We start from the raw sequence: 18,706 nt of genomic DNA, 5'->3' as shown, positions 1-18,706 counted from the left end.
GTATCTTAAGTTGCTATATTCTCCTCTGAAAAAATTGATACCAGCATTTGTTTTGTCTCACACAAAGATAAGAGAAAGCAGAAACCCAGGAACTGACAGGGGTCACACAAGAAGCAGGATACAACTCTCTGCCATGCTGTGTTCCAGTAAAAATAGAGAACCTCCAGGTTTTAGGAAAAAAAGAGCAACTGTTCTTGGCACCTGGCCTCATACTTGACTTCACAAAACACCACCCAGTGCACAGGGAGGCTTTTACTTCCTCAGACTGGGAAAACAGCTGGGAGAAAAATGAACTCTGAGCACCTCTAAGATACACAGCACCCTTCACCACACTGAGCACTGTGCACATGAGCAACACAGGATGCTACACAGATCCCTGGAAGACTTGTCCAGGAAAGATGACTTCCAGCACCTTTCTGAAGTCCAAAAGTAGAGGTTACAGTCACACAGTCCATCCTGCTCTATCAGAAAACCAATACAGCAACCCACTTGAACAGCACTCTGTCCAGTTCAGTACTGCTCTCCCACCCACCCCAGGGCAGGAGAGAATTAGAGAACCACAGAATGTTAGGGACATCTAGAGACCATCTAGGGAGGACATGGAGCTCCTGGAAGGTGTCCAGAGCAGAGGCACTGAAATGCTCAGAGGGCTGAGCACCTCCCTGGGAAGCCAGGCTGAGGGATTGGGGTTGTTCAGCCTGGAGAAGAGGAGGCTCCCAGGTGAGCTCAGAGCAACCTTCCAATATCTGAAGGGGCTACAAGAAAGCTGGGGGAGGGCTTTGGACACGGGGGGGTGGGGAGAGGAGAAGGGAAATGGGTTAAAACTTGAAGAGGGGAGACTTAGGATATGGGGAAGGAATTCTTTAATTTGAGATCTAGAGATAAGAATACCACTAAAACAGACAGTGCTTCAAACCTCTGCCTTGCTGCTAGTGTTCAGTTTTTGAAACCTATCAAATGACCCCTGAGGAGAGCACCCCAACAACTGAGGCTGAAGGGATTAAACTTGGAGAGGGGAGATTGAGGTTGGACATGGGGAAGAAATTCTTTAATTTGAGGGTGCTGAGCCTCTGGCCCAGGTTGCCCAAGGAAGCTGTGGCTGCCCCATCCCTGGCAGTGTCCAAGTCCAGGTTGGATGGGGCTTGGAGCAACCTGGGCTGGTGGGAGGTGTCCCTGCCCATGCAGGGGGTTGGAACTGGAGGAGCTTTAAGGTCCCTTCCAACCCAAACCAGTCTGTGGTTCTCTGAGGACTGCAGCTCAGTGCTCAGGCCATGAGCAGGGATGCACTGACCACTCAGTCAGTTCAGGAAGCAGCACTGTTCTGGTTCAATAGGAGCTGCTGGGGCCAGGGAATGTGTCTGCATCCCGCTGCCCAATCTATTCTATGATTCTGTGACCTAGTCCAATCCCCCTGCCAAAGCAGGATAACCTAAGGGCACTCCAGACTGTATGAGAGGGTGTACCTTTTCCAGCTTGACCTGGAACTCACGTCCACACTCCATAGGAGTGGTAAAGGCATCCAGATCCTGGCCCCAGAAGGCAAAGAACTTCTCGATGCGCAGGCTGCGGAGCGCGTAGTACCCGGCGTTGCGGATCCCGTACTTCTGCCCCATGTTCATCACCTCGTTGTAGACATGAAGGGCATACTGCCAAGGGAGGGGGAAACACAGAGCTCCTGACCAGCCCCAGAAGAGCAGGACAGCAGCTGACACCACCAGTGATGTTCCTGTGCCCTGCCTCTGGAGCACGAGAGGGCTGCTCCCAGTGGAGTGGGATGTAGAGGAGGGAAACTCCTCCGGGTGCCTGCTGGCAGCTTTCCCATGGTACAGACCAGACATTTCACTGCCCCGAGGCAACTCAGGAAGTGTTTCTGATTATGTATGCAAGCAACTGTCTTAATTAACTAAGGCAACAGTCTGCCCTTACCTCTATGGGGATATAAAGCACGAATCCAGGTTCTCCTGTGTGAGTGATACTCATCACACGGATGCCGTTGGCATAGCCCACGCTCATCTCCTGCAGAATCAGAGGGGGTGAAATGATCCAGACTGGAATACAGCACAGAGATCCAGGAGGAGCACAACACACACACACACACCCACCAGCCCCCTCTCCTCCCCTCCCTTGCTGCAGCTCACCACCAGCTCACACTTAGGAAGAATTTAGATTTAAACATTCAAATGGAGATGCTGTGTGATCCAGACTTCCTAACCACTTCCTGGCAATAAACCCTGGAATTAGCTTAGGACACAGGTTTGTACCCTAGATGCAAGACAGAAGTTGAACAGAAGGTCTCAACCTTTTAACATGACAGGGGACAGTGCCTCCCCAGTCACCCATCCCAGCTGTCCCTCTGACTGACAGTTTCATAATTGTTTATGTGAAGCCTGCCAAGATATCAAGTGGCACCAAGCCCACAGTGAGTGGAATATTGGGAATGTTGGGAGCCAATCATACTCACTTACATATTTATGCAAGATGAACCCAAAGAGAAGTAGTTAAAGTGAGCCCAGTGAGTACAACACCAGCCTAGCTCAGTAACAGCAGGAAATCCAGATGAATATCCAAGCTCCCCTCTTGCCAGTCAAAACTGAATTCTTTCCCTCCTTCCACACATGCTTCAGAGAACCCAGCAGGGTGGGGAGGAAGGAAGCACAGCCACTCACCTTGCAAAAGAGAGAGGGAAAGTGTTCTGCAGTCATCGGGGCATAGGACAACTCTGACAAGACATCCACAGCCCGAGGGCCGATCAGATTGAGAGCTGAAGAGGGGAAGGGAACAGTATTGGGACGAGACTGGAGAGGTCCTGCCTGGTGTCTGACTTGCATATACACATCCCCCAACTTCTGATCTGACTTGCATAAAGACCCCAATTTCTGATATCTTAAGTATTATTACTGAACTAATAGGTACATTTACACTTAAGAGCAGAGGAAAGTCATTAAACTCTTTCTCCTGACAGTCCATGGGGCTGCCTACCAGCTCATGGCTTGCTAGAAGGAAGCCTCTGAATTGCTGTTTTCATCCAGCTGTTTGGAAGGGAAACCCAGCCATTAACTGGCACACAGCACAAGCCACCATTTAGTGATTTCCTCCTGTGTGAAGTCTGCTTTCAGTGACTTCTTACCTGTGTATTTCCAGGTCACATCTTCCATGGTCACGCTGCTGTCATCGGGCAAGCGGCTCTTCAGCCAGGCCCAGCAATGGACTTGTTGGTCAGTGGGGGAAATCATGAAGAAGCTGAAACAGACACAGGGAAACCAAAAAAAACAATGAATGGAGAGCCACAAGATGGTTCAGTTCAATCTTTGTCCACCAACTACTAGAGCAGCTTCCAAGATAACAGGAGACCAAAACAGCTCAAGTCTCTGGGTCAGTGCTGTCACATCTACCATGACAAGAAGCCCCAGCCCTCCAGTGTTGGCAGCAGACTGGTGACAAGGAGTGAACAGGAGAACACAGAACAGTTCTGCAGAAAGCTCAAGGGGCATCTCAAAAGTTGCAACCATTTTACAGGAGGCATTTGCAGCTCTTCAGCACCAGTGACTGTCTGCTCTGACAGCCAGAGGAGTGCTTGGTTGACACAGCAGATTTCTTGTTTCAGCAGACAATGCACAGACAATGGTGGTTGTTCTCATCACTTCCTAAAAATAGAACTCCACTTGAGATGTGAAAATGAGCTTACTTGTCATGTAAGTCTCTTTCACACAAACTGCAAGTGAAAGTGCATTACTGACAGAGATAACATCTGCAGGAATGACCAGGCAAGGGGGAGAGCTACTGGTTTCACACAAGTCCTTTAAGCAATACAGAAAAGCAGACAAAAGAAGAAGCTGTTTCTAATTGAAAGAGCAGCAAAAAAATGCTTTCACACCAATACAATGAAAGCTCTCACAGAAAATGGTCTGGAGAAATAAAATCAACACTCAGCTGGGACATGCTGCTGAAGAATACTTTTAAAATGAGAAGGCATTTGTATTGAACACCAAAGAGAGCCCAAACTGTTGTGTCAACGGATGGGATCCTGTGATCCTGTCAGTTTGCATCTGAGAGCACAAAAAAAGAACCACAAGAGACTGCAGAGCTGAGAATTACAGTATCCATACTGTAATGAAAGCTGGAATAGTGAAAAAGCAGTAGTTTCAGCATGCAGTTCCAAAGAAGTTGGAACAGGCAAGCAGAGGTGACAGGCAAGTAGCTGTCTTGCCCGTCAAGAGGTGAGAGGCAAGGAGCTAAAGAGCAACTGTTTGGTTTGCACTTTGAGTGATTACCTAACTAACTAATAATTTCTAATGACTGCTGAAACCAACTTGTCTTTCAGCTGAGAAATTGAACACCTGAAGGCCCAAGATTTTTTAGAAACCTGTGTTCACCTGTAGTCCCAGAAACAGGCACTTTTTTCCCCTGTATTGGTAAATTCAGGAGCTTCCTCTCATTTGTGCTAGCAGTGGAAAATTGTGACTTGTTTTTGATTTACAGAGGGAGGGAAAAAAAAGTTTCTGATCCTCATTAAGAGGTTCTTAAAGGCTCTGCCACCCAAAGGGTGATGATAAAGAGGCTGCCCACACACCTACCTGCGTTTGCTCAGTCGTGCTATGCTGCAGTCATTCTCATACCCCCCTTTCTCATTGAGCATCCCTGTGTGCACCACATGCCCAACTGGCACATCCAGGTCATTTGAGAAGAGATACTGCAGAAACTCCAGGGCCTGGTCTCCTGTGGACTGCAGGAATAGAAAGGGAGAGGAAAGTCAGACAAGAGATTTGAGCAATACAAATCCCCCAGGGCAGTTTAAGATCACATGGATGTCTTGGCCCAAATTTCCTTCCATTTGTAATGAGAGTGTCAGCAATGTCTTGAGTGATGCACTGGTGACACTGGGACAAAGGTGACAATCTATCAACAGGCCAAGCTGTTATTTCTAGAAATTGGGCCCCTGACAGATAAAATTCAACCTGATATAAATCTTTAATCTGGGAATGCAGCTTTGACTTTCTCTGCCTGTCAGGAACACACAGAATTTTGCAATACCAGTTAATAATCAACTAAATAAATCAGAAACTCAAAGCTGATGCTTTGTCACCTCCCAGGTACTTACACTTATTTCAAACTTGGTGAAAGATGACATGTCAATGACACAAACTGCTTCCTTACAGCACTTGACTTCAGCCCCCACGATATCAAACCAGTCTGGTTTGTAAAAAGTTTTGCTCTGCTCCAAATCCAGCAGATCTAAAAACAAACCCAAGGGACAGTTCATAAACCGGATGAACTGAGACCTTAACACAGACCAACTGGGGTGTGCCAGGCAGAGGAAGATGCAACCTCACCTTTCCCAGGGGGGACAAAATACTTGACTCTCTCAAATCCATGCTTCTCCATCCACCTGGCTCCCTGGGCATCCAGGCGGTCGTAGAGCGGGGAAGTTCGGAGCTGCCTCCCAGTCTGGAAATCCCAACGAGGAACCTTCAGGTCACACATCAGAGCTGCAACAGCCACAAGAATCCATCACCAGGCACAGCTATTACCTTTAAGATTTTCTTCCGAGTTATCAGGAAGCCTACTTGCTAACAGCACCAATGAAAGTCCCTCAAAACAGCTCTGACCTTCCTTTCCTGCTTTGGGAAACTGAGAAATTTCTTCTCATCTGCTTTTAGCTATTCAAAATCATGATATTTGTGCAGAATGCTTGTGTTTCTAGATACCTGTGGGCCCCATGACAAGCCTCTCAAGACAACACAAACTCTGTTTTTTATGAAGTCATGCTGACTATCATTAATTCTGCATTATTCCTCCCTGTATCAGCCACTCATCACTAATAGTGGGGTGGGCAGCTCCTCGCTGCAAGTATCATCTAATTTACCTTCTTAAATATTAGCTGTTCAGACCCTTCTCACTATATGTTCCTTCTCATGCCAAAAGCACCTTTTTTGCCAAGACAGAATATTCTGATTTAGAAAACAAGTTACCTAATATATGTCTAGCAGCCTCCTTGGTTACCAGTGGGGATGGGTGTAATGCAAGGATGCTTCTTTATAACTGTTAAGTATAGGTAAAACTGCTTAAAAGTGAAAATGAGATAAATATTTCTTACTGAACTATTGGTTTTGCCCCACAGCTAATAATTTGGTGATTTTATTGGCATTATCTGGTGCATTTGGCATTGCTGCATTTGGCATATTGGCATTATCTGGTTTATTGGCATTACTGGTGCTCCTTGAAAGAGTGAATAGAGGGAAGAGCAGATGAGAATGGGAACATAACACCTTAAAAACTAAGCTCAGTATTTGTCTTGTAAAAACTAGAGTGATTCTTGTAGTTATCAGGCTCCAGATGTGTATTAGAAAGCAACTGCAGAATAATGCCTGGAGTGTGAAGTGATTTTTCTGAGGAAGGCCTAAACATAACATTATTTCCTGGGTACAGCAGGGCTAAGAGATTTACCCAATTTCCCTGCTTTCACCTGAACATGTATTTTTAGTTCAGTTTCAGAATTCAAATAATTGTGTTTTGCAGGTTGTGAAGCCCCTCACACTTCTGTTTGAAACTTCAACAGAAAGTGTCCACGTTATCTCCAGACAGAGAATCAAACAATAGGAGGAAACTAAGAATAGTTTTAGGAACAAGGATGTCTCAGATCTATTCAGCAAGGTATTTATCACAAACTTTGACAGGAAAAGGCAGAGTCTGTCATGAAGACACTTCCTTACTGACGTGAGATAGCTGGATCACACACTCCTCAATGTGGTGGCATTTCCACACTGCCATGATGTGCAAAGAATAACAATGCTTGGGACAGCATCATTATCCCTGTTAAGAGCTTGGCACTGATTTATTAGTCTAGAGCCCTACAGAGAGAGGCACAAATTTCCCAGTATCAGAGGCAAAGTACAGGAATAGGAGAAAGCAGAGGACCAACAGCATCTCTTCAGTACAAGATAATAAGAACACTCTTAATACCAAACCCACCCTCCCCCCAAACAAACCATCCTTTCCTTTCTCCTGGGAAGAGGCTGTACTGCCACAGAGATAGCCAGGAAGAAGGAAAATGGTTCTCAGCTGAATGAGAGAGGTGACAGAGTGCAAAAAAGAGGGAAATTTTGGACATCCTGGGCAGCACTGAATGCAGAGACCTCACTTACGCATCACTTCCATCACACGGTGACGGAGGAACGTGCGGCTGCTCTGAAGGGCACCAAAACGTTTCAGATCCAGGGGCCAGACATTTTCTGAGGGATACCCATTAACCATCCACTCTGCCAGGTACCTGATGGAAGGAGTAAAGAAAGGCAGTGAGCTAGCAGGCAGTGTCTTTAAGGAAAGAGCCTAGCTTTGAAGTCAGAAGCAAGGCAATTTGGACAGGAGAACTTGCAGGAGGGAGAGAGAAGAGAGTTAGCATGGGGTTCTAAATCCCAGCAGAATCTGGAAGGTTTCCCTTTAAAAAAAAACCATCCACCACATTTCCAAATTACTCATTTCCCATGAGGGTGAAATGTACAGGGCAGCAGGAAGTTCAGGACAAATGAAGCCAGAGCCTGGCTGATGCTGTGTCAAGCTCTGTGCTACCCAAGGAGGTGCTGAGCACGTTTAGGTTGAGGTTAGGAGGCTGCCCACTGGGTCATTTTTCAGTACCTGGTGTAAGCTCAGCCACAAAACCATCAGTGAGAGCATTAATTTCAGCACAAGGTGCCAGCCAACTGATGCTTAGCTACACTTCTAGCAGGGAAGGAGGAAGGAAGGAGTTCTTTGCTCCAGAGCTAAAAGACAAAAGCAGCTCAGACCAAAACAGAGCAGAAGGATCTGTTCAGAGTCAGTAAATGGAAAAACACAGGGGGTTGAGACTGATCATTAAAAATTACATTAGCAAGCTAAGCTGCTTATCTTGAGGCTGCAAGCAGCAAACAGGAAAACACTGCTCTTACTTTCAGAAATTATTTTGATTCTTAAAGACCCTCACTGCAAAGATTCTCTGTATTTTATGCAGCAAATTAAAAAAAAAAAATCATTGGTGAGTTAAATTATTAGACAATGGAAAGAATCTAGTGGAGACAAATGCAGATACTAATGCCTGCCAGGAAAAATGAACAGCTTCTTAAAGCAGAAGGGATGCTGGGCTACCAAAACCAAATGGCATCAGAAGTTGTGATCATCCTCCAAGCAACTCTGCTGCTGGGACCACACCTGTATGCCTGTCAAAGCATCTGCATTAAGAGAGGAACTGGATTTTACAGGGAAACAATTCCATCCCTACCTCTTGGGCAGTCTAGAGGACAGAACTCAACAGTTCTGGCAGCACTGGCATCAGATCTATGGTGCTTTATCTGCATCACATTAACTTCTTTCAGAGAAACTAACTGCTGTGTCAAGTTGAATGATCTAAGGACTTCAGTCAGATAACCAATGGCAGAGGATTATGGAGTACAGAAGATGAAGCAATATATGCTTTGTTCAGCTTTTATCTCTTCCTGGTAGATAACAAAATCAAATCAGTTAGTTTTAACGAAGCTTACTTGATCCCCAGCAGGCTGCTGATCCCTGAGATGTGATGCCTGAGGAGGAGAACCTAATCAGAACATGGCAGCTGCTCCTCTCCTTCACTCAAAGTCGGAAACAGAAGGAGAGGAGGCGACAAATACTGACCAGAACATTCTACACAGAAGGATCACCTGAGCAGTCTCTTTTATTGGTTAAAACCTTACTTACACATGTAGCAGTGACAAACCACTTACTTGCCTGCTCCCCCACCATATGAGATCCCAGCAGAGTTCATGCCAGCCAGGACAAAGTAGCCCTGCACGGTGGGTGACTCTCCCATGACACAGCGCATGTCTGGCGTGAAGGACTCCGGGCAGTTCACCAACTGCATGATCTGCAGAGCCTCCAAATCTGGCATCCGGCGTAGGAGGGAGCTCAGAAGTGGCTCTGGGACCCAAGACAAGGAAAAAAAAAATTAAAAATAAAAAAAAAAAGATGCACAAAGTCACAGCAGAACGTTCAGCCTCGGCACATCTCGGTTACTTGACCTTCAGACCGAGCAGCACGGCGGGGCCGTGGTGTTATCTGAGCAGATGCAAACTGCTTCTCTTTCAGCACAGGATAAACCTTTTGCCTGCTGGAATCAAACTGCTCCACATGGATCAGGCAGCACACCATAAAAACAACCACCCTGACCCAGAGCCCAGCACTGGTTTCAACAGTGCGAGAGCATTTGCAGTTTGGTGAGGGAAACCGAGAGGAACAGACATCAACCAGACACCTCCTGAGGAATGGGAACAGGCAAATCTATCCAGCTCTGCTCTCACACACTCTGCCAGCCACCACTTACCATCAGCTCAGAGGCTTTCCTAAAAACGTGCTGGTTTTCCTCTTCAGTAACCCTAAATCCATCTCTGTTCTCAACCAGGCAACCCCCAAACTCCAGAAAACTTCCCACAGATGCTGCCAAGGAGTTCCACATGTTTGGTGCTTGTGGCATGAGGAATGAGCTTTTTTTTTTTTGTAATAATTCACATTCTGTTAGCTTGTTTTGATGCCTCCCAGCTGGCCTAACAGCTAATGGAAGAGATCCCTATCTGTGCTGTTGCTCTCATTCACCGATCTCCTAGACCTCTGTTTATTTCCCTTCTTGCCATCTCTTTTTCCCAGCCCACTCAGTCATTCCGGGCTTGGAAACTGTTCCAAGCTTTGATTAGCCTCTTGCTGCTCTTTCTCCAGTTCTGCAACACCTTCTGGAAGTAGGGAGTCCAGAACAACAGCCAGGATCTGGCAAACCAAGGATTTAGTGTTGCATAACAACTGTGTTCCCTGCTCCCTTCCTAATAATTCCTCACGTGTCTTTGGCTTGGACTGAGCTGATGTCTTCACAGAACTCACAGGATGCCAACCAAGGTCAGCTCCAAGCCCATAATTTTGTGTAGTGCAGGTCAGACTGCCCCACACCCTGCCATGCATTTGTGTCACTTCACATCCATCCTCATGGAGCTTCCTTGCCACCCCACTGCCTTCAGCAGTTCTTCACAGGCTGCCATTTGAGAGGGTTAATAAAAGGACAAGGTATCTACTTTGCTTTTCCTCTCCAGAAGTTACCTCCACACAGGACTCCAGATAAAAGGCAAAAAAAACCAAACTCCAAAAGCCCACAGGACTCTGGATTCAGCACAAATAATGCTCCTCAGCTTCACACACAAGTCCTAAAATAATCAGATTTCACAAGCCCTAAGAAGTTCCACAGAGAAACACTATTTCTGACCTGCTCTTCCCCTTCCTCTCTCATGCATTAGTGCTCCCAAGTGAGAGCCTGCAGTTACAGCCTTTTTTAATAATTGATAAAAAGAGGGATCAGTGTTAGGCTTGTTCTCATATCCAGCCCAATGTTTAAGCAACTGTGCTTAATATCAAAAGCACAGTTAATATCAGAATAGGTGTAATATCAAATAACATCAAAAGGTGTTCCAACCAAAACGATCAAAGCAGCAAGGCAAGAGCTCCAACCACAGGAACTTCATCCCTAAGAAAGAATCAAACGTTGGCTGAGTGAGCTCTGGCTCTGCTCAGCTGTTCAGTATGTTGGAGCTGACAAAAGGGTAACACTGGGGCCTGGTGTGCCATTGCTTCCAAAACTTGGGCAATTTGCAGGTGTCTTTTCATTTCAGCACTGCCCAGGAAGCCAAAAAGGAAGAAGGTGCAGAGCTTGGGAACTCATTAGTGAAGATAATATCTTCAAGCAAGTCTGTAGACATCTACAGATCTAAAAAGCTTCAGCACAAAACTGCAGCCCATGCTGGCTCCATCCCCCTGGAGTTTAAACTTTTATGGTATCAATCAAGACAGTAGCTCACAGAAATGAAAGCAAAATTAATCAAATTAAGCTGTGGAGTTGGTGGAGAACATACTACCACTGCAGAAAGGAATCAGTGAAACTCCTGCCGTGCCTAGAGTGACATGCTGAGGTGTGTGCATCCACAAGGGATGCAAAGAGCTCTGACACAGGGAAAAATGGATCCCTGGGGGAAAAAAGAAGGCAATTTTGAAGATGACAGGGCATGCCCAAACCTATCAGGCATAACACAGCAGGAAAATACACAGTAAAGGGATCATGCTATGCTCTTTCCTACAGAAAGAGCCTCCCGTGTAAAAGTTCACAGAGAATATGAAAACAGCATCAAAAAAACCCACAGAGAACAGATGGGACACTTGGGATACAGTAAGCCACCACTGGCAGTCGTGGGGTGAAGCAAGAGTACCAAGTTCTGTCCACAAAGCAACCACCACCCATGGCAATGCACTTGGCAGCCACTGCTGAAGAGAGCTGCAGGAAGAAACAAAACACCATGGCTCAGGGGCAAGCCAACAGTTCTGATCTGCAGTGTCACCAGAGGAGCAGCAGCATGTGGCACTGACAGTCAAAAATCAAATTAAATGGAAGAACAGCACCAGGGGGGGGTTTGCTGTACCTTGCTGCACCAGAGGAAATTCATGTAGGTTGGGGGCTAGTTTTTAAACACCAGACAGGTATGGAGGTAGTCCTTGGTAGAGGGGTTTTATGCTAATTATTGATAAAACGAAGAGATGAATGAATCTGAGGGAACATTCATCTTTCTCACACCTTTCAGGTACAGGCAGACACATGCTGGTCAGTAACAGCCCGCGGTGTTGCTACCTCTGCCTTCTGCTGCAGCCACGTGTTTGGTTGCTGTGGGAATCTTCCCTCCCCAACATACCAAAATGATCCCAGTCTTCCTGAAGGTTGTGAATCTCCAGCTGGTTCCGTCCCTCCGTGAAGAGAGGTTTGGGGTTTTTCTCAAAGCCTCCCGAGAGGATGCCCCCTTGCCAGTTGCGTATGTAGATCCTGCCATCGGGGTCCACCACAGCTGCAGAGGAAAGAGAAGAGGTGGGAAGGGAACTGGGAGAAGGGATGGTTGCCTCAGGATGCTGTTCCACAAACTTCAACAACTGGGACTGCTGTCAGGCTCGGTCAAACCAGGGGCCCCCCAGCACGAGAAGGCACCGGCGCAGCGCCCCGACCCCGAATTCTGGCACCATTCTGGTTTTCATGTGAGGCAGTTTAGAGGATTAAACCTGCAGCAACTCCCTCCCCAACCATGAGTGTTCATTCTGGGGCAGCAAAGTGAACTGAGCTGAACCTGAATTGCACAGTTTTACCAGGAGCAGGAGGCCTCAAAAGTGAGTTGGATCCCTTGTGGAACTGCTGCCTTAGTTCCACTGGAACTGCACCCAAGACCAGACCTTCCCCCAAGGGAATTTCTGAATTAAGAAGAGTTATTAAGAAGAGTCTGATTTCTGAATTAATTTCTAATTTCTGCATTAAGAAGAGTTAAGTTTCAGGGGGATGCATCAGGGATCCAGACTGCTGCAGGCAAGCAGAAGGAAGGGGGTGGGCAGCACTAGGGGGAGGACAAACACCCAGGTCAGGTTTGCTTCTTCCAGTGGTGGCATCAACTTGGAACATCTATGATGCTGCACCCAACATGCTACGTGGTGATTCTACTCATGTACAGAAAAGCTGTGAGTGTAAAAATACATCTATACAACTCAGTGAAGTAAAAGAGAAGCACTCAGGCACTCTGGTCAGAGCTGAATTCCCTGGAGGGTATATACATTCCTCAGCAGAAGCAGACACTTGCTAAAGACAGAGTAAATAAGCAACATTTTCTACTTCAAAACCACAGTTTTTTAACACAAGGTCTTTTTTTTTTTTTCAGAGATGCAAAAGCCAGAACATGGGGGAGGAGCAATTACCTCAAGTGGTTTGGTTGCCCCTACAGCTCATAGACATGTAAATGCCATTGTAAAACCTTAGGTTCAGTTGGAGGAAAGGGATAGATGGGCCATTCCTGCAAGGAAATCACAGTGCCAGGACTCCAGCCCTCAAATGCAACAACCCAAGTCTCAGACACAGCTACCAGGCAGTCTCCTGCTAGGATGACCCTCTGTGAAAATCAACTTCTGCAGTGAAAGCTTTTCCAAGAGTAAGGAAAGAGATTCTGCCACTGGAGGAGGATATTCAGAGCAGCTGAGCTAGAATATACTCTACAATCCCAAATAAGCTGAAAACTGGTAACACTTAGGTGGGCTTCAGGACACAAAGCACATGTCACCTGAGAAAGGCAGACAGAATTCACCAACAAAAGGGAGGCAGAGCTGAGGAATCCTTACTTGGTATGTTGCTTGCTAGAGGTTCCTTCAAAGGATGGGTCAGGAGGTAGAAGTGTTCACAGGCATGGACTGGGATATTGACAGTTTCCTCCCCAGAGTGGCCCAGCTCATAGGCCCACTGAAAGAGAAAAGTGGGTGTCAGAATCCAGAAGAAACTCCAGCTAAAAAGAATAAAAAAAGTAGGACAAAAAGCACAGGTCCTCCCTGTGGGTTTGCTTACATCAAAGGCCAGCAAGATTTTGTTTAGTGCCCTAAATCTTAAACAGACACTTTTTTGTTTTGTTTTTTTGCTTAGGATTTGAACTGTTCAGGACAGACTGTTTTTCTGTTCCTCACATAAGATCTAGAAAAGTGGGCTCCTGATTTGAGGCTAAGAAGTACCAAATACAACAGGAAAACAAAATCAAGATCTGCCCAAAGTCAGCACCAGATTCAGCCTCTAGAAGTGGAACAGTCAGGATTTAGGAGTGAAGACACCTTACTAACTAGACAGCCATTTGCAACAGCTTGTCAGGGGTTTCCAGTTTTCAAGCTGGAGAAGACATGACAAAAAGAGCTCAAAAAAAGGAAACTTTCAGTGTGTGTGTCTGGGAGAAGGGCAGAGAGTTAATGTCTCATAAAGGGAACTTTCAGTGTGTGTGTCTGGGAGAAGGGCAGAGAGAGAGTTAATGTCTCACTAAGAGCTGAAGCAAAATTCTTCCAGTCAGAAGGGAACAGCCCCCAGGAGAGACCATGGGGCTGTAGCAGGAGGCTACAGGGTGCTCCTCAGGAGGTTAACAATCAGAATCAGTTGTATCAAGCAAGCAGCAAGCACTGCTCTCCTCCTTCACAGCTTCACTGGTCTAAGCAGCTGAGCAACGTGGCTTTGATCTGCTCCAGTAAACCAAGCCAACACACACAGATTTAAAAAAAAAAAAACACAAAAAAACAAAAAAGAGAAAGAAAAATTGTAATTAATTCAACCTGGCCAGCACAGTTGACGAAGTACTGGCATCCAATCTGTCCTCTGTCAGTCTCCACTCCAGTCACACGACCCTTCTGGATTGTGACATGACTGACACTTGTCCGTTCATGAATCTGGACACCTGAAGAGGACATCCAAAAGTCAGGACACCAGGAGCCTTCCTCCTAAACTCTCAGGCTGCTCACACTCAACACTCAAACCCAACCTAGAGGCTTACTTTCTGCCTGAGACCATATTTCTGCTCTTCAGGCAGTAACTCTGAAGGGAAACCCCAGTGATTTGGGAGACATCACATACACAATCTGCACATCTGAAGGCTGAGACTGTGAGGAGTTCCAGAGCTCTGTCCCCTGTGACAAGCACACCCTAGCACCACCAACACACACACACAAGTCTCAGCTAGGGGTTCCTTCCACTACAATTCCTCTGTGCAATAAAGGCTGTAGTTTCAGATGGCAAGACTGGTTCTATAGGTGGAAATCAGTCATTTTGTGAAAAGAAATCCATTAACAGCTAGCAAACCAAGCTGGACTTAAAACATAGGACAGGTACCCTTTCAAGGAGCTTCTTCCAGTGTGATGGACTTTCATCCTTAATGAGCCTCATCTCTCTTATCATATCTAACCTTTCTCCCACTTTTAGACCACTCCAAACTTGCCAAGGTGCTGGACAAACAGCATTTATTACCACACTTCCAAATCCATTTCCAGAGAATATGTGCCCACCATCCACAAGGACTCAGTCACACCTTTTCATTAAAACTCTCTGGATGTGCAACTCTGAGCCAGGTCCTACAAAGGATTGTTTTTGTGATAAAAGAGTGTGTGCTTATTCAGAGAAATATACAATCAGTATGGACAACACACTGGTGCTTGATCTATCACAGCAGATCTGTGAAGGTTAAGCACCTTAAAAAAAAAAAATCCAGCCTTTTTTAAGAAGAAAAACACATCTTACAGACTCAGAACCTTATACAAACAGCCAAGTTTTGGGTCTTTGGTGCTCGGCTAGAAGAGCAAAGGAGATGCAGACACAATTTTATTTTATAAAGGTAACTGTCATGCAAGAGAGCACTCTATAGATAGAAAAACCTCATACCATTCCGTGAGGCAGCAGTTGCCAGAGCCAGACTCACATTGGCAGATGACACGACTGCATCTTCTGGCACATATATGGCCCCCACAAGGTCATGGATGTTGATCAGTGGGTGGAGCTGTGCCACTTGCTTGGGGGTGATAATTTCACAAGGGATCCCCATTACACTGCCACAGAACGAGAGAAAAACGTCACCACTGGTCCTGCAGGAGAGCTGGTGGAGCTTTCAGAGGGGTTTAACTCCCTGCTCATACGTACTGCAGTGAAGAGGCAACACGTTTCAGAGAGATCAGTCTGTCCTGAGTCTGAGCCAGGGAAATGGAGCCTGTCCTCACGTACCCTGTGACAATGATTAAAGTCAGATTTGGGCTGGATCTTGAATTCCTTTTAATCTCAGACCCGTTGCTTTAATACAACTGCAGACCTGTTGCTTCCAGGAGCCTGGAAATCCCAGATCCCCAGTTAATTACTTATCAGCGAGTAATTAAAAACTGCATTAGTCAACTTTTAAGAAAAAGCAATGTAACTTTGACTGCTGTTCTAACTCTACTGCTTTGCTCATGTTTATGAAAAAAAATTAAACATCACACACAGTATCCATTAAAAGATAACTGTTACTGGCAAAAGAAAGTGATCTAACAACTACTCAGAAGAATAAAACCTCAGTAACTAAATGCAGACACTTTGTGACTCCACCACCTTCAACAGATCAACATTTATCTTAATTACAGGCAGAGTTATTAACCTCTAGTGAGTCTGACATACATCACAAGTCCTTGTCAGCAGAAAGCTTTCAGGATTCAAGTCCTTCCTACGAGGCAAATGCCTGAGTGCTTTGGAGAGGGAATTCCAGAGTATTTCCTTGTTATTTCCCAAGCAAAGCACCTTGCTATGCCTCTGATTTAGTGCTACTGTTATTCCCCTTCTCTTTTTGAGAAGGGAATTGGTACAGAAAATGGGCCATTTGCTCCAGTCACTGTAATGCAGCGTTCAGTGTCCCTGGGAAAAGTCACCTACAAGGGGCACAGCTTGCAGGTTTGTTCACCTGCTCCCCACTCCCTGCCATTATTCTGATGAGCACAGTAACATCTCTCTGCATCTGATTCTGTCATCTTTCTGAACAGGACCCCACCACCTCTTCAGACACTGTCAAATTACGTTTGCCCAACGACAACACAATGGGCACAGTCTGCATGCACTTTGCAAGCAGTTTGTTTACCTGCTCCCCACTCCCTGCCATTATTCTGATTAAAACAGTAACATCTCTCTGCATCTGATTCTGTCATTTTTCTGAACAGGACCCCACCACCTCTTCAGACACTGTCAAATCACATTTGCCCAATGTACAGAAGACACAACAGTGTGAAACAGAGAAAGTGGGCAAATGCTTCAAGTGGGCAGAGTTTGCATGCACTCTGCAAGCAGTTTGTTCACCTGCTCCCCACTCCCTGCCATTATTCTGTTTAAACAGTAACATCTCCCAGCAGACACTCAGTCATTTTTCTGAACAGAACCCCACCACCTCTTCAGACACTGTTAAATTACATTTGTATTTCAACCTACAGACAACACAACAATGGGCACAGCTTGCATGCATTCTGCATGCAGTTTCTTCACCTGCTCCCCAGTCCCTCTCCCTGCCATTATTCTGATTAAAACAGTAACATCTCTCTGCATCTGATTCTGTCATTTTTCTGAACAGGACCCCACCACCTCTTCAGACACTGTCAAATCACATTTGCCCAATGTACAGAAGACACAACAGTGTGAAACAGAGAAAGTGGGCAAATGCTTCAAGTGGGCAGAGTTTGCATGCACTCTGCAAGCAGTTTGTTCACCTGCTCCCCACTCCCTGCCATTATTCTGTTTAAACAGTAACATCTCTCAGCAGACACTCAGTCATTTTTCTGAACAGGACCCCACCACCTCTTCAGACACTGTCAAATCACATTTGTCCAACCTACAGACAACACAACGGGCACAGTTTGCATGCACTTTGCAAGCAGTTTCTTCACCTGCTCCCCAGTCCCTCTCCCTGCCATTATTCTGATGAACACAGTGACATCCCTCTGCATCTGATTCTGTCATCTGTCTGAACAGGACCCCACCACCTCTTCAGACACTGTCAAACCACGTTTGTGTTTCAACACCAACACTTTGACTCAGTTTCCCAAAGTCGCCGATGCTGACGGTGACACTTTCAGTACCTGTTTTTATTCCTGTCTCTTCCTCCAGCTGCTGGTAGAGCTTGTTGGAGTAGTCTGCCATCTTCAGCTCTATGGACACGTGCCTGGCTGTGCTGACGATGCCGGCGCAGAACCGAGTGGTACCAGCAGCCAATCTGCAGGAGAAGTTGCAAAGAGGCCTCATCCGGGCAGAGTCCAGCACCCCCCATCAGGCTGCCAGGCAGCAACCTCTCCTCCAAACACAGCTGACCAAAAGCTGGAAGTGGGATGGTGCAGGGATAACACATGCCACCTCTAGATTGCTTTTCATTTAGCTCTCTTGTGTTCCAAACCTGCTTTCTGTCCTAAACACTGACATTTTGAAGAAAAACCCCTCCCTAACCTCAGGCTCCAGTTGATCTGCCTACCTGATTCTCTCTTCCCTCAAAGCAGGATTTCCCCCCATATGTGAATTAATTGGATTTAAGCCTTTATCTTCACAATCTACAGGGCAGCAACTGCCACAGACAGGTACACACATTTCTTGCCCCTTTTTCACCTGCCCTTGAACCAGTGTCCCTGCAGCTGGTTGCTGAGTTTGGCTTCCAAAAACTCCCTGCAGCACAGGCAGCTGAAGGCAAGACAGTTAGATTTAAGCATCTCCCTCAAACCCTACTCCCAAGTCATCCTTGCTGCTGAAGCAACCCTGCTTACTCCCTCTTGCCTTTGACAAGATCCCTTTTGGCTTGGTGTGTCCCCATTGCCTCAGAAATTCAGTGTTCAGGCTCAGCTGAGTCAGGATTTCCTTTTGCTGTGTCCCCACTCAGTCACAACTGTCCCTGGTGTGTCCCATGCTGTGCTCTACCAGGTGCTTCTGCTGATGTCATGTTCTTCTTGCCTCAAGAACACCCCTTGGCACTGAGCTTGGGCAGCACCTCACTCCAGGGAGATGTGTACTGAGGAATTCCCACCCCACACAAGGCTGGGAAGGGTTGTGTGTCCTTACAAGTGAAGCCCACCAGCTGACTGCCCTCAGGACATCACTCACAAGGTCTCAGATATCTGAGACCACCCAAGTCCTTTTCTTTGCACTTACAGAGAACTTGATGCTGTGCAATGTCAGGAAACTGTAGCTCCTGGCTCTTAAAGGCAGCATCAGGCAGGAGGTTCTAAGCTAGACAGTCAGTATTCTTACTCCAGCAGCTACTGAGGATGCTGGAAGGTGCTGAGATAAAACCCCCTTCAAATCCCCACACCAAACACCAGGAATCCAGTTCTGGGACAGAAATCTGAGCAGCACTGGGCT

The 18,706-nt window shown here is 46.3% G+C and overlaps 1 protein-coding gene across 6 annotated transcripts in view; it reads right to left on the bottom strand.

Annotated features, from left to right (window-relative positions):
* Positions 1–18,706, bottom strand: part of PDPR (pyruvate dehydrogenase phosphatase regulatory subunit) — a 28,380-nt gene that overhangs the window by 7,470 nt on the left and 2,204 nt on the right. For all 6 annotated transcript variants that reach the window (XM_030457590.1, XM_030457592.1, XM_030457591.1 and 3 more), the window contains 15 exons: positions 17,443–17,576; positions 15,494–15,575; positions 15,239–15,402; positions 14,140–14,261; positions 13,177–13,294; positions 11,721–11,870; positions 8,730–8,922; positions 7,143–7,267; positions 5,331–5,486; positions 5,099–5,232; positions 4,575–4,723; positions 3,128–3,240; positions 2,667–2,761; positions 1,927–2,016; positions 1,464–1,646 (listed from right to left, as the gene is read on the bottom strand). In XM_030457590.1, coding sequence (XP_030313450.1) covers positions 1,464–1,646; positions 1,927–2,016; positions 2,667–2,761; positions 3,128–3,240; positions 4,575–4,723; positions 5,099–5,232; positions 5,331–5,486; positions 7,143–7,267; positions 8,730–8,922; positions 11,721–11,870; positions 13,177–13,294; positions 14,140–14,261; positions 15,239–15,402; positions 15,494–15,575; positions 17,443–17,576 — 2,008 coding nt within the window. The remainder of the gene's footprint in view (positions 1–1,463; positions 1,647–1,926; positions 2,017–2,666; positions 2,762–3,127; positions 3,241–4,574; positions 4,724–5,098; positions 5,233–5,330; positions 5,487–7,142; positions 7,268–8,729; positions 8,923–11,720; positions 11,871–13,176; positions 13,295–14,139; positions 14,262–15,238; positions 15,403–15,493; positions 15,576–17,442; positions 17,577–18,706) is intronic.

This window comes from Calypte anna, chromosome 11 (genome assembly GCF_003957555.1).
Source record: "Calypte anna isolate BGI_N300 chromosome 11, bCalAnn1_v1.p, whole genome shotgun sequence".
Lineage (NCBI taxonomy): Eukaryota > Metazoa > Chordata > Aves > Apodiformes > Trochilidae > Calypte > Calypte anna.
The sequence above is the reverse complement of the archived record's forward strand: the minus strand, read 5'-3'. Positions and strand labels throughout refer to the sequence as shown.